This window comes from Pongo pygmaeus, chromosome 11 (assembly GCF_028885625.2).
Source record: "Pongo pygmaeus isolate AG05252 chromosome 11, NHGRI_mPonPyg2-v2.0_pri, whole genome shotgun sequence".
Taxonomy (NCBI): domain Eukaryota; kingdom Metazoa; phylum Chordata; class Mammalia; order Primates; family Hominidae; genus Pongo; species Pongo pygmaeus.
This window is the reverse complement of record NC_072384.2, coordinates 79,646,445-79,671,294: the sequence shown is the minus strand read 5'-3', so window position 1 is coordinate 79,671,294 and position 24,850 is coordinate 79,646,445. Positions and strand designations below refer to the sequence as shown.

At 32.9% G+C, this 24,850-nt stretch overlaps 1 protein-coding gene across 2 annotated transcripts in view; it reads left to right on the top strand.

The window, feature by feature from the left end:
* The window catches only part of CWC22 (CWC22 spliceosome associated protein homolog), a 102,112-nt gene that overhangs the window by 66,063 nt on the left and 11,199 nt on the right, over window positions 1–24,850 (top strand). For both annotated transcript variants that reach the window (XM_063647668.1, XM_054478218.2), the window contains exons 6-14: window positions 3,028–3,156; window positions 7,551–7,719; window positions 8,107–8,160; window positions 10,285–10,420; window positions 10,508–10,714; window positions 10,802–10,864; window positions 15,366–15,470; window positions 16,714–16,795; window positions 21,891–21,951. In XM_063647668.1, coding sequence (XP_063503738.1) covers window positions 3,028–3,156; window positions 7,551–7,719; window positions 8,107–8,160; window positions 10,285–10,420; window positions 10,508–10,714; window positions 10,802–10,864; window positions 15,366–15,470; window positions 16,714–16,795; window positions 21,891–21,951 — 1,006 coding nt within the window. The remainder of the gene's footprint in view (window positions 1–3,027; window positions 3,157–7,550; window positions 7,720–8,106; window positions 8,161–10,284; window positions 10,421–10,507; window positions 10,715–10,801; window positions 10,865–15,365; window positions 15,471–16,713; window positions 16,796–21,890; window positions 21,952–24,850) is intronic.

The window sequence follows — 24,850 nt, the reverse complement described above, 5'->3', positions numbered from 1 at the left end:
CTGTAAAAGCCCAGATTGTAAATATTTTACACTGTGAGTCATTTTATCTCTGTTGTTGCTACTTAACTCCGCTCTTGAAATGTGAAAACAGTCATAGGCATTATGTAGAAAATTATAAGCATGGCTGTGTTCCAATAAAGCATTATTTACAAAAGCAGGTGGTCAGCTGCATTTGGCTCATGGGTGTAGTTTGCCAACATCTGTACTTATCTATAAAACTGAAGCTGGCAGTTATCTCTTTTTGTACATTTTCTTCAGATCATGATATATTAGACTATACATTTTTGCTACTCTAAGGCAGACAGACAAAATTTATATATGAACAGTCACACAGTCACACTTAAAACACTCTTCCTTCCCTTTTCAGAATAATTGAGATGGTGAGGAGCTTATTTAGGAAAGTACAGCTAAGTTTTTAAGATATTTTTCTCTGATAGGATGAGTTGATAACTAGGGAAAGTATGGTCCCAGGTTGAAATGATTATTCATTTGCCAGATAACTAGTTAAAAGATTGGGATAGAAGGTATTAATAGTTATAATTTAAGAAACAGATGGAAGGTGAGCCAGACAGGAATATTTCCACATCTTTTCATGAGCGTTTTAATAGCAATTTGAGAAGTGCTTGAGAACCTTATTTAAGTTAAATCTAAATTTGTTTCAAGGATTAGCTTGAAGTAGAAATGTCATGATCCGCCCACCTCGGCCTCCCAAAGTTCGAGACCAGCCTGGCCAATATAGTGAAACCCTGTCTCTACTAAAAATACAAAAATTACCCGAGCTTGGTGGTGGGCACCTGTAGCCCCAGCTACTTGGGAGGCTGAGGCAGAAGAATGGTGTGAACCCAGGAGGCGGAGCTTACAGTGAGCCGAGATCGCACCACTGCACTCCAGCCTGGGCAACAGAGAGAGACTCTGCCTCAAAAAAAAAAAGAAATGTCATTTATCTAAAAGAAGCTATGAAGATTTGAAATAAATTAAAACCGAATTTAAGAGCCAGAAAGGGGTATTTGATGACATTAAATTCAAAACTAATAAGTTTTTCTTCATGTGTCATATTTTAGCACTTGGCAGTGATATTTGAAGTGTTAGGTTGAAAAGGAATTTGGAGATGGTTTCTGTGGTTAGTAGGACTTTCATTGTCATGTAAACGTTTTGCTCATGCATAAGGCAGTAGTGGCAGCATTACTGAAAGGTATTCACTTTCTCCAGTCCAGTCCAAAGCAATCCTGATTGTAAAAGACTAGAAACTTTGTCAGTCCAAGTCTTACTTCCTTTTAAATAAAGCAGACAGGAGAGTCAGCAATACATGCAATTTAAAGCAGATTCCTTTAGGATAATTTTATATACAGTTGAAGTCTGTTTGTAGGCTGTAAAGGGTACAAGGAGAAGTAGACATCTGTAAGAGAAGGCCATAGTCTTTGCTTTCAGTAGATACGTGAATTGTGGGCTTCCTAATTAGGATGTATAATTGTAGTTGATGTAGCCGTTTGATTAGTTTAATAAGATAGGTTGTGATTGTATATGAGCAACATCTTATTAATCAGGCCACTTGTTAAGCCATGCATCTTGTTTATAGAGATAGTGGGATACCAAAAGGTTGGAGTTATGAAACAGTGGAATAATCCACCTTGGGTACAGGCAGTAAGGGGGTACATAATTTATAGAGAATTTAGAAACAAAATAAAATTAACTGCAAAGTGAGTCTGTTTTTTATCCTCACCATGCTAGCAATACTAAACAATGTCAGTGATACAATATTCGTACCCACCAGGAACTGCTCTCACCAACCTTCCTTGTACCACTCCAGAACAGGGATTCTTAATCTACAAGCCCCTCAAGAGGTCCATGAATAGAATTCAAGCAATCAGTCCATGAATGTGTTTGGGAAAAAAATTGAATCTTTATTTTTACTCTTCTCTAAAGTTTAGCTTTTTTTTTTTTTTCTTTTGAGAATGTTGGCAATAGATCAGAGTATTGACAGTCTGTTACAGATATTTCATGATACGGATTATGGCCATGCTACTTAGAAATTTAAGTAGTTATTAAACATACTGCCAGTTCTTATTGTTTAATGTGTTATGAAGCACATAGAATATTATATCAAACTTTTGTTATTTTCATGTTTCAAAAACTGAATTTTAGTATGATTAGTATCCTTTGTAATCCCATTCATTGTATATATCATTCCAAAAAGTCTACTGATTTCACCAGACTTCCCGAGAGAGACGTGTATGGAAGAAAAAAGGTTAAGACTTCCTGCAGCTGAAATCGGATTCCACAGAAAAGCAGTTACAAAACCCATAGAACTGTAGAGCATTGAAAGATCTTAGACATTGTCCAATTCAACCTAAAGAAACTCAATGAGGCCAAGTAATCTCCCCAAAATCTAGGGTAAAAAGCAGTACAGCTATCTAACATTCAACTGGTGTAGCTGTAGGACTACTACATCAACATAGAGATTGTCTTTAAAATACTCTGAACGGTATTTCAGCCCCATGATTTCATGTGACTCCCTTTTCCTGTAGTTACCATTTCTTTGTGGCTTAAAACATTTAATTTTGTTGTCTCTGTCATCTTTTTATGAGAAGGGACATACAAATTTTTTTTGCAGCTTATATTTGGGTATTTCATGTTACCATTTAAATTTTTTAAATTGCATTTATTTTAAAGGTTTCCATTAAAGACAAGTTTAAGTCAAGCATTATATGTAAAATAAGCATGTATTGAATTTGACTAATAAATTAAATACTAGACATAAGAACAAAACATTATCCTTATATATCCTTACATAATCTTATTGTATTATTAAAGGAAAATGGTGTATACTTAAGCATATGTACAGAACATCAAATATGGTTCAGGATATAATCTATGTATCCTGATAGGCATCATATATTTTACTGTACTTGGGGGTCGTTTCATGAAAATAATGTTAAAAATTAAGGAACACTATGTAGTTTTTATATTCTTATAGCTTCTTATTATTGTAATTAAGTTTTCATCTTTATTAAAATCAATTCTTTTTAGCTTAGCATACCAGAGGATGAGTTGGGAGGCCCTAAAGAAGTCAATTAATGGCCTTATCAACAAAGTCAACATTTCCAACATAAGTATTATTATTCAAGAGCTTCTTCAAGAAAATATAGTTAGAGGAAGGTAAGTATCAGCTATTTTATTTGTAGTATTTCTAAGTAATTTTTTCAAAGGAATATAATATCTACATGAACAATAATCATTGATTTATTATGCTACTTCATTTCAAAGGTCATTGAGAATATTTATTTAAAATGCAGTACTAATAAAAATATAGACTGCTAAGAAATAACTTGTGCCTTGCTGTTAGAGGTTGTATGGAATTTTTGCTTTTTGAGAAGCTTTGATTTCACATAATGGTTTTTGCAGACATTTACTTAATGCCTCCAATAATTTAAACTCATGAGGAATAATGAATGTTAAAATATACTACCTCAAACTAATTTAATTTTTTATTTCTTTTTTAAATTAACAAGTAAAAATTGTATACATTTGTGGTATACATCATGATGTTTTGATATATATGTACTTTGTAGAATGACTAAATCAAGCTGTTTAACATGCATTCACATGCCTGTCATTTTTTGTGGTGAGAACACTTAAAAATCTACTCTGTTTTCAGCTTTCAAGTATATAATATATGGTTATTAACTATGGTCAAAATATTGTAGAATGGATCTCTTGAACTTACTCCTCCTGTCTAACTGAAATTTTGTGTCCATTGACCAATATCTAAATTCCCCCAACCCCCAGCCTCTGGTAACCATCATTTTATACTCTGATTCTATGAGTTCAGTTTTTTTTAGATTCCACATATTAGTGAGGTCATGCATTATTCGTCTTTCTGTGCCTGGCTTATTTCACTTAGCATAATGTTCTCCAAGTTCATCTGTGTTTTTGCAAATGACAGGATTTCCTTTATGGTTGAATGGTATTCCATTATACATGTATACATTTTCTTTATCCATTTATTCACAACAGACACTTTTGTTGTTTCCATATTTTCACCATTGTGAATAATGCTGCAATAAATGTGGGAGTGCAGATACCTCTTCAACATACTGATTTCATTTTCTTTGTATATATACCCAATAGTGGGATTGCTGGATCAAATGGTAGTTATAATCAAAAAAAATTTTTTTGTATTGATTTATTTTAGAGATGGGGGTCTTGCTTTATTGTCAGGCCAGAGTACAGTGCATGGTCATAGTTCACTGCCCCCTTGAATTGCTGGGCTCAAGGAATTCTCCCACCTCAGCATCCTAAGTAGCTGGGACCACAAGCACTCATCACCACACTGGGCTAATTTTTTAATATTTTGTAGAGAATGAGGTCTTGCCATTTTGCCCAGGCTGGTCTCGTACTCTTGAGCTCAAGCAGTCCTCCCCACTTGGCTTCCCAAAGTGTTGGTATGACAGGCGTGAGTCACCGCACCTGGCTGGTAATTCTGTTTTTAATATTTTAAGGAACCTCTATACTATTTTCATAATGGCTGTACTAATTTATATTTCTATGAACAGTGTACAAGCGTTCTCTTTTCTCCATGTCCTTGGCAACACTTGCTATTTTTCATCTTTTTTATTACAGCCATTGTTAACAGTTGTGAGATGTCTCATTGTGGTTTTAATTTGTATTTCTTTGATAATGGGTGATGTTGAGCATTTCTCATATATATATATATTATATATACACATATGCTATTTGTACATCTTTTGAAAAATGTTCTTGTCGTTTGCTCATTTTTTAGATTGGGTTATTTGTTTTCTTACTATTGAGTTGAATGCCTAATGTATTTTGGATATTAACCCCTTATCAGGTGTATGGTTTGCAAATGTTTTCTCCCATTCTGTAGGTTGTCTCTTCACTCTGTTGATATTTTCCTGTGCTGTGCAGAAGCATTCTAGTTTTATGTAATCCCATTTGTCTCTTTTTGCTTTTGTTGCCTGTGCTTTAGTGGTCATATCCAAAAAATCATTAACCATACCAATGTCTCGGAGCTTTTCCTTTGTATTTTTCTTTTAGAAACTGGTAGTAGTTTCACAGTTTCAGGTCTAATGTTTAAGTCTTCAATCTGTTTTGCGTTGATGTTTGCATATGGTGTGGGACTAAGGTCTATTTTCATTCTTCTGCATCTGGGTATTCTGTTTTCTTGGCACCATTTATTGAAGACACTGTCTTTTCCCTATTGTGTCTTCTTAGCATCTTTGTCGAAAATCAGTTGACTGCAAATGTCTGGATTTATCTCTGGTTTCTTTGTTCTCTGTAGCTCTGTGTGTCTGTTTTTATACTATTGTCGTGCTGTTTTGATTACTATAACTTTGTAGCAGATTCCAGGTCAGGGAGTGTGATGCCTCCAGCTTTGTTCTTTTTGTTCAAGATTGCTGTGGCTATTTGGAGTTTTTTATGGTTCCATGTGAGTTTTAGGATTGTTTTTTCTATTTCTGTGAAAAACGTAACTGGAATTTTGATGGGGATTGAGTCCAGTCTGTATGTTGCTTTGGGTACTATGGACATTTTAACGTATTATTTCAGTCCGTGGACATGGGATGTCATGCATGTTCTTCCATTTTTTCATCAGCAATTTGTAATTTTTAGTGTACAGATCTTTCATCTCCATGGTTAGATTTATTCCTAAGTTTTTTTTTCATAGCTATTGTAAATGGGATATTTTCTTGATTTTTCAGAAAGATAGTTCATTGTAAGCATATGGAAGCACTACTGATTTTCGTATGTTGATTTTGTGTCTGCAGCTTTACTAAATTAGTTTATTAGTTCTAACAATTTTTTGGTTAAGTCTGTAGGGTTTTCTATATTAAGATCCTGTTTACAGCAAACACGCTTCTCTATTTTTGATTTGGATGCCTTTTATTTCTTTCTCTTGCCTAATGGCTCTGACTAGGACTTCTAGTACTATGTTGAATAGAATTGGAAAGAGTAGGCACCCTTTTCTTATTCCTGATCCTAGAGGAAAAGCTTTCAGCTTGTCACTGTTGAGTATATTAGCTATGGGTTCGTCGTATATGGCCTTTATTCCAATTTAATTTCTAGTGAGAGTGAAATGGGAATGTGAGAGAAATGGGAAAGATGAGCAATAAATTTTAGAAAAGCAGAAGGGAATCACCGTATTCTATGATATGTGGCTTTAAGCAATTGGTGATATTTAAAAGGGTCAGAAAATAGAATTACTCCATGTTGTATTTATTATTTTAAAATCTGAGGGCTGTTTTCTCATGTCATTTTACATGACTATGATTCATCTTTTAAAAAATATGGAATGTAGTGGCCAGGCATGGTCGTTCAATACTTGTAATCCTAGCACTTTGGGAGCCTGAGGCAAGAGGATCACTTGAGTCCAGGAGTTGCCTAGGCAACATTGTGAAAACCTGTCTCTATGAAAAATACAAAAATTAGCTGGGCGTGGTGGCACACAGTAGTCCCAGCTCCTCCGGAGGCTGAGGTGGGAGGATTGCTTGAGCCCAGGAGGCAGAGCTTCCAGTGAGCCAAGATCGCGCCACTGCACTCCTGCCTGGGTGACAGAGTGAGACCCTGTCTCTCCCCAGCCTCTCCAAAAAAGGTGGGGGTATAAAGTAGGAGCAGCAAGTTTTAGAGGTACAGGAAGTTGATCAAGAGACAGCCATTATCCTCAAAAGTGGGCAGAGATCTCTCCAATTTACTTAGAAAAAAAGTAGACTTAGAAGAGTTATGGATTGCTAAAGATATTATAATTTATAAGCTGCATCCTTTTTCTCATTTTCTACTCTAGTGATTCAGTTGTCATATCTAAAACTACCATTAAGACTTTTTTTTCCTGACTTTTGGCAATCCAATAATTACTTGTCATTACATTGCTAAAAATAACTTTAGTTTGCCCAATTTGCCTTTCCCCTTCCTCATCAAATGCATATAGAAACATGACCATTTTCAAAATGAGTTACAAGTAGGTACCTTTTAATTTCCTGTTATTGTTTTAGCATTAATCTTGCATTGCTTTTAATTTGTGTCTTTATTTCTCACAGTATTCCAAATCTTCATTTTATTCTACTAAAATTAGACTTAAAGATTTAAACCCAAATTTGTCTTTAATCACAAAATTAATTTTATAAAAATGACAGATCTGTAGTAGAAACTTTATGTTGTCTACCTTTTATACTTTTGAAGCAGGTCTGCTTTTGTTTACTTTTTTGAAAATGTTAAAGAAATTATTTATATGAACCTTAAAAGCCTCAAATTCATGATTAGATATAACAGACTGCGAAAAGAGGAATTATATGTAGAGAGAAAAATTTTGGTGATAAATTGCAGTAAAATCTTCATTCTATTTTACAAAATCACAAATTCACATTTCATTTTCTGAAAAACAATTTTTATTTATTAGTAAGACAAACTCTTTCCAGTTAGTTCTGATTTAGATTTTATGATTACTTATAGAGAAATATTACTGAATTTTAATAGTTTTTGTTTTGTTTAATTAATTTGGTGATTATTGTTGACTCCTTTTTAAATTCTTTTTTAAACAGAGGACTGCTGTCCAGGTCTGTTTTGCAAGCACAGAGTGCTTCTCCAATCTTCACCCATGTTTATGCAGCATTAGTGGCAATTATCAACTCAAAATTTCCACAAATTGGAGAATTAATCCTCAAAAGGTTAATTCTTAATTTTCGAAAAGGCTATCGAAGAAATGACAAGGTATATATGAATGGCTTGTAAGTAGAATGATACATAGGAACAGACTAATAAACCAGTATCAACAAAAGTAAGCAAGGTTGATTTTGACACAGCTACATAACATAATGCTTTTTAAAAACCGTCTTACATGAGAACTTCTTTGTTCTGTTAAATATCCCTGGCCACTATTGATGAGCCACAAAAATGAAGGCTATAACTGTAGAACTATAACTATTTAACCAGAAGGGATACTCTTTCATGTGTTTTATCTTGTAACTTTCTTATAATGTAAAAATTATACTTGTGTGGTACATGTTTTAAACAGATGATGTTAGTAGGCCATAGATTATGTAAATAAATGAAAATTGGGTTTAGTTTATAGGTTAACTTTCCACCTTTATTTTTCAGCAACTTTGCCTGACTGCTTCAAAATTTGTGGCGCATCTTATTAACCAAAATGTGGTAAGTAATTATCTTCAATACTTGGTCCCATTCAGTGGCATTAGACCAGAGAGTTGATGCCACTTCACTGATACCTCTCTATTTTTGCTTTGCTTTATAGTCCTTGGGATAAATATGTTGGATGATATTTTCATTTTAAAACTATAATAAATGTATTTAATATTCTTTTTTGTTTTGTTTTGTTTTTTTGAGATGGAGTCTTGCTCTGTTGCCCAGGCTGGAGTGCAGTGGCACGATCTTGGCTCACTGCAAGCTCCGCCTCCTGGGTTCACACCATTCTCCTGCCTCAGTCTCACGAGTAGCTGGGACTACGAGCGCCTGCCACCACACCCAGCTAGTTTTTTTTGTATTTTTAGTAGAGACGGGGTTTCACCATGTTAGCCAGGATGGTCTCGATCTCCTGAACTCGTGATCCACCCGCCTCGGCCTCCCAAAGTGTTGGGATTACAGGTGTGAGCCACCACGCCTGGCCATATTTAATATTCTTTAACATAACACTTTGATGCTGATCAAAACACTTTAGATATTTATCAAATTAATCTGACTTAATACTATACATGGTTACTTGACTGCAAACCATTCCTTTGAAGAACCATTCCCTTCATTTTTATAAAACAATAAAGTTGGTATCTCCTCCACTTCATTCCCTGCTGTTCATGAGAATCTAATAAATATCTGATATTCTACAAAAACCTCTATTCCTTGCAACCACACAGGTATAGTCATATATTTTTAGAATCACTTGATAGAATAGAGTTGATCGATTTTAATCTGTTTCAAATGCAAGTAATTTTATCATGCTGTTATTCAGTTTGTGTTTATTTTGTATTCATTGTTTGATGGTTTTGATTTAGCTTTTGTTTAACCATGAAAGTGGTAAAATTGTTCTTGCTCATACTCAAAAGTTTCCTTCAGATATATATTATCATTTCCAATTTAATATCATGTATAACAGGAATAATTTTAAAGTCATGCTTAGTCTTATTTCACTAATATTAAATATTTTGATTCTTATTTACATGAAAATTCTTTCACTCTTAGAAATCTTTTAGATTTTGACCTAATTAGTCATCAAATTATTACAGTGATAACTTGCTACCTAAGACCATGGAAACTTAATTTCACATCTGTAACCACAGAGATATATTTCCGTTTTTAAATGTGTACTACACTTAGACTAGAGATTTTTGGCGTTGCCATAAAATACTCGATATGATAAATTTTTTGCATCTTCCAACTGTGGTACAGGGCAGTATTTTCTTGTCACTGATGTAAGACTGTTTGACACCCTTCCTCCCCTAGTAAAAAGAAGTAGTGGGTGTCTTTGATGTGGTGCACAATTGGAAGAAGATATCTCCTGAGTTGAGATTTAGACTTCTTTCCTCACCATCTCAAATCACTGTCTGACTTTAGAAAGGCATATGTATGGTGTTTTAAACATTCTTTGTAGTTCGTTTTCTTCTCTTAGCAAAGCTGCTCAATAGAATTTTATTCCCACTCTTCCTGGCATTGTTTATAAATGTCAGTTTTTGAACGTGGCCAGTAATAGTTTGATTTAATTTTTTTAAGAAAGATAGACTATTCAAAACTGTTGTGTTCCAGAAGTTGTTAAGATATTTTGTGAAAAAATTAGTATTCATGTAACTTAAGGACTATTTGTGTCTAACAGAGTTGCTGATAGAATGAATTGGGAAATGTGTATAAAGAATTGTGATCATGGAGAAGGGTATTATAAATCATATTACTATTTCTTATGTAGTAATTATGAAAATAATTACCTTATTAGAAAGTAGTATATGATTTTTAACATATTTTATCTATGACACTTTCTGTACGTAATGGCTAAGAATATTTCTTCTGAAGATAATTCAAATAGTTGTATTCAGCATAGAAAATTAAGATTTTTGGAACAGTCGTCTGAAAATTCTTAGTAGATAGATAATAAAAGTGATAGAAAAATTGTATCCCATATTTGGAGTATTTCCATGTGCTTTATAAAACTTTGCCCATCATATGTGCAATATAATTATTGTAAACAGATTTACTAATTTTTAGAAATTATAAAAATAATTTAATGTATGTAAAAGCATTTTCTTTCTTCCTTGTATATGTATTCTATTTAAGGCACATGAAGTTTTATGCTTAGAGATGCTCACTTTGCTCCTGGAAAGACCAACAGATGATAGTGTTGAAGTAGCTATTGGTTTTCTTAAGGAATGTGGCCTCAAATTAACACAAGTGTCACCAAGAGGAATCAATGGTAAGTGTACATTCATAGTTTGATGTTAAGTTTTTATTATAATATTTATTGCTTATTTTATTGTCTTTTCTTTCTGTTAACCTTTAGCTATATTTGAACGCCTTCGAAACATTCTGCATGAGTCTGAAATTGACAAAAGAGTTCAATATATGATTGAAGTGATGTTTGCTGTACGGAAAGATGGATTCAAGGACCACCCCATTATCCTAGAAGGTCTTGATTTGGTGGAAGAAGATGATCAATTCACCCATATGCTCCCTCTGGAGGATGATTATAATCCAGAAGATGTTCTTAGTAAGTCTGGGGCATGTTAGTTGGAAAGAGGTGTACCAACAAATGTAAATATAGAAAATAAACATTAACTTTTAAAATTTTTTTTAGATGTTTTCAAGATGGATCCTAATTTTATGGAGAATGAAGAGAAGTACAAAGCTATTAAGAAAGGTGTGTAAAATTTTATAAAATAATTTAGTTTGGATAAGTAGAAGCAATTTAAGTAGTTATGTAATACTGACAGGAAATATTTAGAGATCCCCACCTAATGAATCACTGCTCTTATAAAGTTATTCTCTTAGCTGTTTCCTCGGGCATTTTTTTTTCCTGGTGCTTGCCCATGGTTTTTTACTTCATTCTGAATTACTTACCCCATTGTTCCTTTCCTCTTTCCCTCTAAACTTTGCAACCCTTGCATCTCACCCATCTTAAGAAATATTCGTAGATTAGTGGTGACCTTTATTTAGCTTCTCTACCATTTACATTCTGTGCCACCCAGTTTAATATTCAATTAAGTGGTATACTTTATTGTAAAGTGCTATACTTTATTGTTTCTTGAGGTCAGGTTGGTATCCTTCTGGTAGGATGAATCATAGTATTGGTGCCTCTCTGATAAAATAAATTGATCATTTTCATTTGTACATCATTGGTATATTGTAAGCACTAACTTTGGACAGGTTTTGATGTGTAATTTATCTTTGACATTACTAGCTGAGTGACCTGTAGCAAGTTACTTGTTTGATGGGAGACTAAATGTTACCTTTCTATGGAAGGATATATAAAACAGTGTTGTGTATTATCACCAACAATGATAGCTATTATTACTGTTACTATTTTCACATTTGTATTATTTTCCAACTAAAGCTAACACTCAGGCCTACTTACATAATAATTTTATGGGCTTATTTCTCTTGAGTTGTAGTTTTACTGGAGAAGTATTTATTGCTATGGAAGCAATAAATATTTACCTTTGTATTAAACCCCAAAAGTTTGTATTAAAAGCTCTCTGATTATAATAGAAATGTAAAGAGTTGCTTAGCTTTGCAAAATCTTTTTCAGGCTAACAGCACCATTGGGCAAAATATAATTTTAGTTTTTGTCATTTGTTTGCTTTTAACATAAAGACCAGCCTTATGTAGTCTCATATACAGAGAAAGCAGAAACCTAGAACTCTATCTCTGTCTGCATTCCATTGTTCAGTAGTGCTTAGAAGTAGAAGGTTGAAATGAAAAGTAAAATTGGGAGAAATCTTCCATTCCTATGCATTATCCTAAAAATCTGTTATAATAATAATAATGGGTTTCTCTTCTTAGATGCTGATTTCCTAGGAGCTTTTTACTGTAATATGCCAGATTCTTTTTTTCTGTTATAATTTCATTTCCAAACAGAGAACTCCATAGATCCATTTTGCCTTCTTTTCTTATGAACCTCTTTTCCTGCAATCTCCCTGAAAAATGCCAGATGTTTTTTGTGAAATTCTTAGATACACCTGATTTGATTTCTTTCTTTTTTTAAACTTGAGAATTCTCTATCCATTTCTTTAGCATCTAGGCAATTGGCCAATGCGTGGAAAGTAGTACTTTCTTTTATTATAGCAGTTCTCAAATTCTTTGGTCTCGGGATCCCTTTACACTCTTGAAAATTATTGACAACTCCAAAGAGCTTCTTTTTATGTGGGTTGTATCTATTGCTATTTACTATATTAAAGGTTAAAACAATATAAAAGAATATTTATTAAATTATTTCAAAATAATAGCAAACCTAGTATATGTTAACATAAATTACATATTTTTATGAAAATTGTTATTTTATGGGCCGGGCATGGTGGCTCATGCCTGTAATTCCAGCACTTTGGAAGGCTGAGGTGGGCAGATCACAAGGTCAGGAGTTCGAGACTAGTCTGACCAACATGGTGAAATCCTGTCTCTACTAAAAATATAAAAATTAGCTGGGTGTGGTGGTGCACGCCTATAATCCCAACGAGTCATGAGGCTGAGGCAGGAGAATCGCTTGAACCGGGGAGGTGGAGGTTGCAGTGAGCCAAGATCACGCCACTGCACTCCAGCCTGGGTGACAGAGTGAGACTCTGTCTCAAAAAAAAAAATAAATAAAAATAAAAATAAAAATATAGTTGTTATTTTACAAAACAAATTTAGTGAGAATGATGTTTTCTATATTTTGTATTATATATATATTTTATAAAATTTTATTTGTAAAGTTTACTGTCTGGCCTACTGGGAAGCAGCTGGACTCTCATATCTGTTTCCACATTCAATCTATTGCAGTAGGTTGTTTTAATGGAAGTACATGAAGAAAATCTAGCCCCAGATAGATATGTAGTTAGAAAAAGGGAGCAATATTTTAACAGCCTTTTCAGATAAATGCCAGTGTTTAACAACTAGTAGTTTTAAGATTAATTGCAGTGTGAATTCTGAAACAATATCAATGAACTTTGATAGTGTTGCATTAGAATCCATTTGTCACTTTAAATAAATCTTTTACTCATGCATGATTTTGTAACGTTGCATTAGTCATTTAGAAAATACTAATTCACTGAGTTATGCATATCTTTTAAATGTTAACATTAATATTATCAAAATCAATAACGTTCATATAATACCTAGATAGCACATTTAATAATATTACCACCGCTCTCGTCCAAAAAAATCTAAGTATCGGGGAACTCTCAAGCTCGCAGAGATGGATATAGGTTTTTCAAAATTCTTGAAAACCCTAATGTTATCATCGTCGCAGATATCGTTAGTTGTTTTCCCCAAAGTGACAGTCTCAGTTTGTTTGCATTTGAGAAATTGTTGGCAAAATATCTAACAACTATAGTTAGTTGGCCATTTTTTTCAAGTAAAAATGAAAAAAATAGCTAATTCATCTTGCAAAGCAAGCAGTCACACATTGTATATATGTCTTTAACAGAAGGGCTATATATATGAACTTTATATTTCATCACTCAGATTAGGATAAAGTCCTATATTCAGGGCTGAGATTTAATAAAATTCATCAAGGACATTCTCAGATGAAACTGGCTTTCTACTTCAAGAGGGTGGCAGTAAACAATACATTGATTACTAGTGAAGTTTGATGCCTTGATTAGTGCTTGGGTTACAGAAGTTTTAACCTCCATTGCTTTTGGATCGTCATCACAGATGTCAGCACAGTGAAAGGGCAGATACTGTCTTGGTATTATTATGAAAATCGTTTTGACCTCCAGACCACCTGACAGGTCTCAGTGATCCCCCATGGACTCCTAGACCATGCTTTGAAACCACTACTTTATTCAGTTAATGAAATCCAATTGTCCTTGCCTAAGTGATTCTAATAAGTAGAGTCTAAAGTGGAGAGATGAGAAGAGGATGATGTAAATGATTAGACAATTCATTTCACCTTCATTGTTTTGTAAAACATTCTTCTAGAGCTGGCATAAAAAAATGGCCCCAGCAGGAAGTGGGCACAGCTTTAGTAATTAGCACCTTCGACTGACCCAGGTGTACTTGTGTTTTAGATCTTGACAGCATTTGGGAAAACAGCAGGAATGCCTGTCTTCCTACTATTGAATGCTAAATAGTTTCTTTTAAAAGTCTGTCTAAGCCATGTTGCATAGTAATAAACTAGATACTTCAGATTATCTCTTGAATTCACATTTGTTTGAATTATTATTGAGATTTATATGTCAGATAAGGGCTAAATGACTACTCTTCATTTTTGTAAAATGATTTGTTTCTCATAATGTGAAGTTCTCTGCTAACTTTCATTATGTGTCTCCTGATTTATACTGCTTAAATATAAAGAAATTAGAATTTTTCTTAAAGTGAATTGATCTCAGAACTTTGTATTAAAAACCCTCTGATTATAATAGAAATGCAAAAGTAAAGAGTTAGTAAGGTTTGCAAAGTCTTTTATCAGAGCACCATTGGGCAAAATATAATTTTAGTTTTTGTCATTTGTTTGCTTTTAACATAATGACTGGCCTTATGTAGTCTCGTATACATCACTATTTTCATCCAGTTCTGAATATATCATTTGTATTTTTAAAAGTGATAATCTAATACAGTGCTTGTCTTACCAGTTGTCATAAAGGGCTTTAAACTTCTGTTTCTGTTTTATATATGAAAAGTCTTTGAATTTATTGTAATGTTCAATTTAGTAGGCATGTATTTTAATAAAAATCTCATTACTATTTATTTCAAGTGAACACTAAATTATGCAATTATTTTCTCTCCCTTCTTTGTCTTTCCAGGTACATTCTTAGCCTAAATTCTTGTTTTCTGTATGTAGCCTTAACTTTTTATAATGGACTGTCTTCTTTCTGATGATGAAACAATATTTTGACTCCCATATACTAACTTCTATTCCTAATATTTGCCAGTGCTCTTGTTCTTTTCAAAAACCATCATCTACTTTTTATTTGTTTTTCTCATCTCCTTGTTTCATGGGCACTTTTTATGTGGCAGAAGAGTGATACATACAGCTCTCTTTAGTCAAATCAGTTATAATGCTTTTTGACAACCTAGGCAATAACACGTGGCTTGGTGGTTATCTTTGTTGGCTAGCAAACTGTTACACCACAGTGGATTTCAATGAACTGAGAATTATCTTCTTAGAATGAAATACATGTATATGACTTGCACATTTTTTTCCTAAACTTTGTACTTTACAGAAATTCTTGATGAGGGAGATACTGACTCAAACACAGACCAAGATGCTGGGAGTAGTGAAGAGGACGAGGAAGAAGAAGAGGAAGAGGGAGAAGAAGATGAAGAAGGTAAACATGTAGCATATTCAAATAATATTATAAGATACTCTAAAATTAATTCTAATGTAATCTTTTAAAACAATAGTTCTCAGTCTTTGGGGAGAGCAAGGACGGCTGCTGATGGCATCTAGTGGGTGAAGACTAGGGCTGCTGTTAAACAGCCTACAAACCACAAGACTGCCCCCTACAACAAGATATGATCTAGCCCAAAATGCCAGTATTGCCAAGACTGAGAAACTGCTCAAAAAGTATTAAAGAAATTCATTTTTTAACATCAGCACAATTTTAATTTAGTATATTATGCCTTTGATTATATTCTAGACAATGAAAAACATGTTTTCTTATTGAGTTCATGTGATTTATGTAGCCCTGGCAGGAATGTGACAAATGAGAGTGACTGCATATTTGCTGTTCATTTTGGCAAAATAGAGTGAAGAGGCCAAAAGCTATATTTACACAGAAGTAGTATGTTCTTCCTCTTCAGCTTTGATTACATTATTTCACAGAAATAAGCTCGGAACTTTACTTTGGTTAAGGCACAGTTAATACATCAGAACATAAATAAACTGGTCATTATTTACATGTATTGCATGTGTGAAGATATTAAAAGTATACATTTGCCTTTTAGGGCATAATAAATACTTCTGTCTTATAGTACAATTGTTCTTCTATAACGTATTTTGTAAAAATAGATTTAATTTTTTCCAACTTTTCTTATTAAAATTATCTTCTATCCATGTACTACATTTTACTGTTCAGATAAAAACTATTAAATGTTTATAAGGAAAGTTTTCATGCATTAAATAAGAGAAAATTTTAACAAATATATATATTTATGTTGGACTCATCCAGCCTGTTGTGATGATCCAGTGTTCTCTGAAACTGAATTTTTACGCATGAGTTATATAGTGCGTCTAAATTATCAAGATATTGTTTATAACTCTAGAAATAATATTTTAGCAAACAACTGCATGAGTGCAGCCTTTTATAGTGTCTAAATGAGCAGATAACAGATAAACAAAAATAGTTTTCTTGGCCTGGTTCTGGACTTCTTTGAGCTAACATTGTGATACAGCAAAAGACTTGAAATAGTTACTTTCAATTCTATAAATACTAATTTACACAGTAAAAGAGAATATTATTAAATTTGTATTGATTCTAAATAGATTTTTGAAGAAAATGCTATACAGAGATAACATTTTAGCTTCACATTTATTTTTGCAGTTTTGTAATTTTGTTATGTTTCTTTCAGGACAAAAAGTAACTATTCATGACAAAACAGAAATTAACCTGGTCTCATTTCGTCGTACAATTTATCTTGCTATTCAGTCAAGGTAAGGCATCATATCTCAGTTCATCCTTTTTTTGTTTTTGATAAGGGATAGGTAAAGAGATCAGGGATACATTTTAGGGTCTCATAACAGAAAACTGGACACCATTTCAGCATTCTTAGACTACCTACCTCTCTCCCCCATCCCGTGCCCAAGCTCATAGTACCCTTCTGTTGGTTCTTTGCTTTACAGGCAAGTTGTTTTTACTTAATTGGAAGGTCTAATTGTGTTACCTAATTAAATGGTTTTTTTAGCTATATCATTTCTTATAGTTAAGTGCCACTAATAAAAACCTGAAAATAATTCTGTTTTACAAGATAGCAGAGTACCTAATTTTATAATGAAAATGTAATATTTAACATTTTTAAAATTTGGTTTCTAGTTCTGATTCTAGGCAAAGAAGCACTGTTGTGATGACTGTTGGACAGTGATTTGCTCTGCAGATGTAAATGAGTATAAACAGAAATAGGAATTAGACTTAGGAAGATTTTGAGGACTCTTTGAAGTAATGCTAAGTAAGAAGTAGTGTGATGTGATGTCATGAAAACAAAACCTATTCCCTTTGAAGGCTGTGAATTTGGTTTTGAAGAGAAATAAATGAGGATGTTAAATCTTAGTGCATCTGGTACTTTGTATGTGAATCAACCTATTGATTTAATAGGCACAGTGTTTACATTTTACACTGGAGGAGAAATGTTTCCTCAGTTTTGTTTCATTACTAGGTTTAGTATATTTCCATTTAGTATGATGTAATAGCAGTAATGATTCATAAGTAGGAGTCATCTGTTTTCAGTCTGAACATTTTTTGGCTTTAAGTTTATCTTCAAATAGAGGAATGTTAAACAGCAAAACATTGGTTGGGAATTTTTTTGCTTTATCCTTATTTTCTGTTCACATAAGAAGTATTAAATATTTTTTCATATAAACTTAAAGTGAAAAGTGAGAAATATTTTGTCAGAGGTAAATATTCTTTGGGTTTGACCTTTCATTTGTTTGTCCTTTTAGAAATCCAACAGTCATCAGTTGTGAGCAGCAGATTTACTGTGTTAGTGTTGCAGTTAACATTAACTTTGAAGAGTTACAGTGGAGCTCTTTGAATAATTATTTGAAAGAAACGTAACCTTGATAATCTCTGAATCACACAAAAGACTTGAAAAATTAAAGCATTAAAAAACAAGTAATAGCCACTACTACATAGTGGTATCAGTCCTAGTAGCAGTAATTTCCTGTCTTATATGTTGATTTTCTGTGGGGATTTTTTGTTATTTTTTTAAACATTATTAATTTTAATTAGTTAATTTTTATTTGTAATTGACACATAATAATTGTACATATTTATACCCTAAGGGTGATTATACATTGTATAATCAAATCAGGGTAATTACCATATCTGTCTCTTTAAACTTTCATCGTTTCTTTATGGTAACAACAATCAAAATCTGGCTACATTGTTATTTGCTATAGCCACCCTGCTATGTATACAATGTGAATCAAGGGCTTTTTGTTCATGCTATTTGACCCTTGATTTTTATTACTGTATTTCCTAAAGATATAAATATGGACACATAATTATATAAAGAATTGTTTAGTGCAAAAAAAAAAATGGAGACAATCTTATTTTCTACCACAAATAATCAAAATGTTCAGTCTATGCCACCACTGAAAATTAGGTTAATAGAGAATTGTTTTAAATGTGAGCAAACAGTCTGATGTAATATTAAGTCGGATAAAAACTATATAACTATATAGAATTGTGCTTGTAGTATTTTAAGGGGAGGTTTATGTTTATTATATACCAGGCTAAAAATCAGGAATAGGATGTAATAATCAAGCCAGGTGGCTATGAGGGCATCTTAAACAGTCCACTTTTGAAAATCTTGTGAACAAAAGCGAAGTTCTGGCAACTGAACTGTGTGGAAATTTTATTTTTTAAATTTGTTTTTGTTGACTGATCTCACCAGTAGTCTTATCTTCCTTCTGTTATGGCTCCTTAAATACCCTTTTTTGTATGCATAAAACATTAAACTACGCAATTGCCTTTGCTATTAAAAATAAAACATTCCTCTTTGTTCTTGCTTTTAAACGATAATCCAGTCTGATTTTATTTTATTGAAGTTGTAACATCAGCGGGAGACGGACTACCATGTCCCCACCTGTTTAAAGTTTCTGATATTGGACACATCAACAAAACCATTTGTAAACACAACTTGGAATCTGGCATCATGTAAAGAAGACAGTAATTCAGTAAATGTCTTCTTTTTTCTTTACCCTCTCCTCAATTGCTATTAATTTGTGTTAAACCTGAAACTCATTTGGTTTAGCAGCCTAAGATGAGAACTAAAATATCAAGAAAATTTAATTCATTTAATATTTATAATTAGTACAACCTAAAAACTATCTTGGTGTAGGGGGGTCATTAAATACTTTCAAAATAAAACAAGAACAGGAAAAACAGACTGTCATGTAGCTAACTTTCTCCCTGATCCTTCACTTAGTAGATAAAAGTAGTAACATTTCTTCATCAACTACTTGACTGTTTTTCAGAAATTTCAGGATTTTGTCTCAGTACTAATTTCGTTTTTTAAAAAAGCTGGAAAAGAAAAAGTCACATCTGTTTTAAATGTTTTTGGTTTTGCTGTGTTATTAAAATGTATCAATTACCATTTAGTATTTTAATCTTAATGTTAGATACTGTTTAATGTTATCTGTTATATAATCTCTTTCCTGATAGGTTTCTTTTTTATTTCATTGCTTTGCACCATCCTGGATTATTACCCTGTTGTGCTTAGGAAACCCTTTAAGTAATAGAAGCTGAGGAATATAGATGAACTGCAAAACTAAGTCCATAATCATTACTTAGTGATGATTTTATGCTGTATTATCAAAAGTAAGGATGTGGGCATTCCACAGAAATGCAAATATAGTAGCATTATTTCTGAATCAATGAACAATTAACAAATTGAGTTTGCTAATTCTCTTAGGTGAACTATACTGACAATATTTTAAATTCTGTTCATATGAATACTGGGTAAAAGCATATTTTTTTCTTGCAAGTTATTTTATATTTACTATTTTTATATGTGGTATTTATAAAATGTGGATGCCCTGTGTTTAGGATGAACCAAGCTAACTTGTAAAAGTAGTGATTAAGCACTAACGTCATGCTGAGCTCCTGGTACGCCTTTCACCTCTTGGAAGCAGTATAGAAAAATATAAGAAATTGGCAATGTCTAGTAAAAGTAGATAGAGTTATGATAGAATAATATATCATTTACTCTTCCACACTGAGATTGTAATGCAAGCAGAGAAACTTGACCTGTGCTTGCTGCTGTCTTAATTAGGACTTTTCCTGGCTTCTGTAAACACATGATATGCATTTCAAGAAATGACTTTTCAAATTAAGTATTAATTATAGCCTTTTCTTATGAAATATTGGGTGAGAAAGTGTAAATATTCCTGTTTTCAAGTTCTACTTCTGGGACGATGTGGCCAGGAGCAAGTTTCAAATACTAATACCTAAGTCTCATTTTTCTCATCTATAAAAATGAGAGTCAAATTAGATTGTCTCTAAATCCTTCTGAAATCCTGTGTATAAACCTAAATCAGTATAGTATCCTATAGGTGTTTTTACCTCCAGTTATTTCTAATTTAGGTGTACATTTGTGAATAAAAATGTATTTCTTAAAAATTTTAGGTAGGTGTAATTATTTTTTTAAAGTGTTAACTTTTAAAAGCTTTTATTTCTTTGTCCTCATTGTTAACCATTCTACCTGTTGTTTTATCTAAGCTTTTGAATAGAGTTATTGATCTTTTTCTTTCTTAGATTTATTTAACAACTAATTGTAGAACAGAACAGCTATGTCTCTTTAAAACCTTGAGCATTGGGAAGCACTCTTTGAGACCTGAACCTGATTACCCAGATTTAGAGTATTTAGATTTGTGCTGTAATATGGGATTATCAAGTCAGAACATTTAATAAATTCTTTATATACAGTTATTATCCTCCAATGCTTGAAGGAAAAGATATTGCTAACACTTAAGAATTTACTACCGTCATACTTGAGTGACCAGTTTGTAGTGGGAAAACATTCGATAAGCATTATCTGACTGCAGAAATGAGAGAAACTTACACATCATGTGTTTTGTTTCTTAAAATGAAGAAAATCACATAGAATAGAAACCCTTTTATCTGATTAGTTGTGGCTTGAAGTTGGTTGGTTTCAGAGAGTAATACAATTCAGTGCATATACCTCTTTTTTATTTTTATTTTTGCCTTTTTAAGGTTGAGATTTTATTAACATGCTATGATACCCTTTTAAAGTATACATTTACAGTCATGTGCCATGTAACGGTTTTTCAGTCAACAATAGACCACGTAGGCAATGGTGGTCCCATAAGATTATAATACCATATTGTTACTAAACCTTTTCTATGTTTAGGCGTGTTTAGATACATAAATACTTACCATTGTGTTAACAGTTGCCTACAGTATTCAGAAGTACAGTAACATGCTGAACAGGTTTGTAGCATAGGGGCAACAGCCATAGCATGTAGCCTAGGTATATTAGCTTGTACGATCTAGGTTTTTGTAAATACACTCTGTGATGTTCTCACATGAAAAATTTTCCTAAGAATGCATTTCTCATTAGATAACCGTGTCATTAAGCGATGCATGACTGCAAGTGGTTTTATTATATTTACAAAGTTGTACAACCATCATCATTGTCTAATTCCAGAACATTTTTATTACTCTAAACTAAACCTGAGGCTATTAGCAGTCACTTTCTAGTCATTTAATCTACTTTCTGTGTCCATAGATTTGTTACTTCTGAACATTTTGTATAAATGGAATCATACTATATGTAGTCTTTTGTGTCGAGATTCTTTCACTTAGCATAATTCAAGGATTCATCCATGTTGTATGTATTGGCACTTCTCTGTAGAGTTAAGAGCTATATTTTCCTTATATACACAGTACAACAATATGAAATTACAGTTAAAAAAGATGATTTAAAACCATTATTAAAGTAAGATTCTTGTGTATAAGAGTGTACAGTCTATGTTGCAAGCTTTTAACCTATTGTGATCATTTCCACAGTTTAGATTTTGAAGAATGTGCTCACAAATTGCTGAAAATGGAGTTTCCTGAAAGCCAAACAGTATGTTAATACTTTTTCTATTAGGAAATGTATATATTGGTTTTAAAAATGTTTAAGGCTGTTAATGGGTACGTTTTGTGGATTGAAGCAATACCTCAGTACTAAATATTTATTTTTTAGTGTAGGTTTTATATCATTTTAAGATAACACAAAGCTTAGGGTGTTTCAGATATATTGCTCACTCCAGTGAATTAAATTTTCTGCTCAAATGAGATGGTAAAAAGAGAGTCTCTGAAACACTGCACTTTACGTAGAATTTCTGAGTTGTTGCCTATAAATCAAATTTTGGCTTAAGTATAGTAGGAAATTTGTTCTTTAATGGATTATGTGGTCCATCTTTTGGATGCACTGCAGGGGTATCCAATCTTTTGGTTTCTCTGGGCTGCATTGGAAGACAAATTGTCTTGGCCACACATAAAATACACTAACACTAAAAATAGCTGATGAGCTAAAAAAAAAATTTGCAAAAAGATAACATAATGTTTTAAGAAAGTTTATGAATTTGTGTTGGGCCTCATTCAAAGCTGTCCTGGACTGCATGCAGCCTGTTGGCCACAGGTTGGACGAGCTTGCGACTAACGCATTCTTTGCAGTAGAAATGATAAAGATCACAGCACATATTACATTGCTCTAGTTGGATATAGAAAAATGTATATAATTTTTTCATTCTTTTTTTTTTTGAGCCAGAATCTTACTCTGTCACCCAGGCTAGAGTGCAGTGGCATGATATCAGCTCACTGCAACCTCTGCCTCCCAGGTTCAAGCAATTCTCCTGCCTCAACCTCCCTAGTAGCTGGGATTACAGGCACCCTCTACCACACCCGGCTAGTTTTTATGTTTTTAATAGAGATGGTGTTTCACCATGTTGGCCAGGCTGGTCTCAAACTCCTGACCTCAGGTGATCCGCCTGCCTCGGCCTCCCAAAGCAGTGGGATTACAGGCGTGAGCCACCACTCCCAGACTTCATTCATTAATTCCTTTAATGAAAATGTATTCAGCAGATAATATATGTCAGGCACACCAGAAGATAGCTCCATCTTGGCTCTCACTGTCTTACAGCTTGGTATACTTCACTTTTCAAAGTATCAGAACCCTAATGCCAAGGATAATGAAGATCAGATTAAGTAGATAAAGTTGCTCTTTCTTCTGTTTTTTTTTTTCTAATGTATATTGTATATATTGCTTCCTTCCCATCTAGATATTACATCCTTAGAAACTGAGCCAAAGCTTTGGTGATTGTATTTTTCTCACTTTGCTTTACATGTGGTAAACCGGGCACAGATGCCAGAGTGAATGTATCAGCTCTGATGGGCTGTTCAGTTTCTGGTTCTTCTAGGTCTTCTTGATTATCGGAGCTAAGTTACTGTTAGATATAAATTCTTTGTCCAAAGCCTTTAAAAATGTTTATGTGTTACAGAGGTTGGCAGCCTGCAGCGGAGGCCTGCTGCCTGTTTTTATGAATAAAGTGTTATTGGAATATAGCAAGACTCATTCATTGATATATTGTCAATGGCTGTTTTCACACCACAGCCGCAGAATAAGTAGTTTTGACAGAGACCATATGGACTCTAAAGCCTAAAATATTTATTATCTGGCCCTTTACAGAAAAGGTTTGCCAGTCTTTGTTCTAGAATATAGATTAATTCTTGAACTATAGTGATACGGAATTTTGACAAAAAATTATCTTTTAAAATGTAAAAGATTCCTTTTTTTCCCTTTCAAAGTTTTGTTATTGGTATATTAGTAATAGTGTGCTTGTTTGTACACTGGCCATGCTTGATATGCCATCACTGGAAGGAAATTAATACATTAAAACCTTTAAAATTATAATTGTCACTGAAATTACTGTATGATCTTGTCGTGTTATCTGAGGAAGATAATTAAGCCATTATAAATTGTATTAATATTCACTGAGAAGATAGTTATTCCAGAAATAACCTCAGTATATTTTGATAATATTTGGAAAAGTATCTTAGTGCATTTATTTTCATGTGCTCAAAAGACTCCTAAAATTGCTGTAATACTTAATTAAAATGTTAAAATATTTAATTATTATAAGCTAGAGGGAATAACTCTTATAATTGCGTTTAGTCTAGGGAAGAAGGTAATTTGTTTTGCAAGTAGTGCATAGCAGTGCTATCAGCATATTACCATGTTTTGTTGTTTAAAACCTGATTAACTTATATTATAAAATGTAATGTTGGTAAAAAAAGTTGAAAGTGAATTTTCATATATGAAGTTAACATAATTTGGTAGAATTTAGAAAAGCCTAATATTTTTAGTTTTTAGTACTTTATGAAATTTTGATAAAGTACACCTTTTCAGAACTTACACATTTATAAACATTTAGTTGCGATAACTTGAGATAACTTGAGACTTATCTTTATTTTTATATATATTTTTATATATATATAGCACAATATAATGGCATCTGAAAGTAGCCATCCCTGTGTTGTAAAGTGAGGCCTTTGAGCTTTGAGTAGATTGTTCCTTGAGTATCAGTATCTAAAACGGTGCTGTCCAATACAACTTCCTGTACTGATGGAAGTATTTATATTCTGCACTTTCTAGTACAGTAGTCACTAGTCACATGTGGCTTTTGAGTATTTGAAATATGACTAGTAATGTGGCTGAAGAACTAAAATTTTAATTTTATGTATAATTTAACATAATTTAAATTTAAATAGCCACTGGCCATAATGGCTAGCAGCTACCATGTTGAACAGCATAATTCTAGAGTATCTGTTCTGTGCTTCTCCAAGGTTCCCTTCGTACCTCTTGCTCTAAGTCCTCCTCTGGAGTCTCTGACAATACTGTTAACATGCAGTAAATACTTAATAATATAATTTTTTTAAATATTTACTATTTTTAGTTAGGTTATATCCTGTGTTAGTAAATA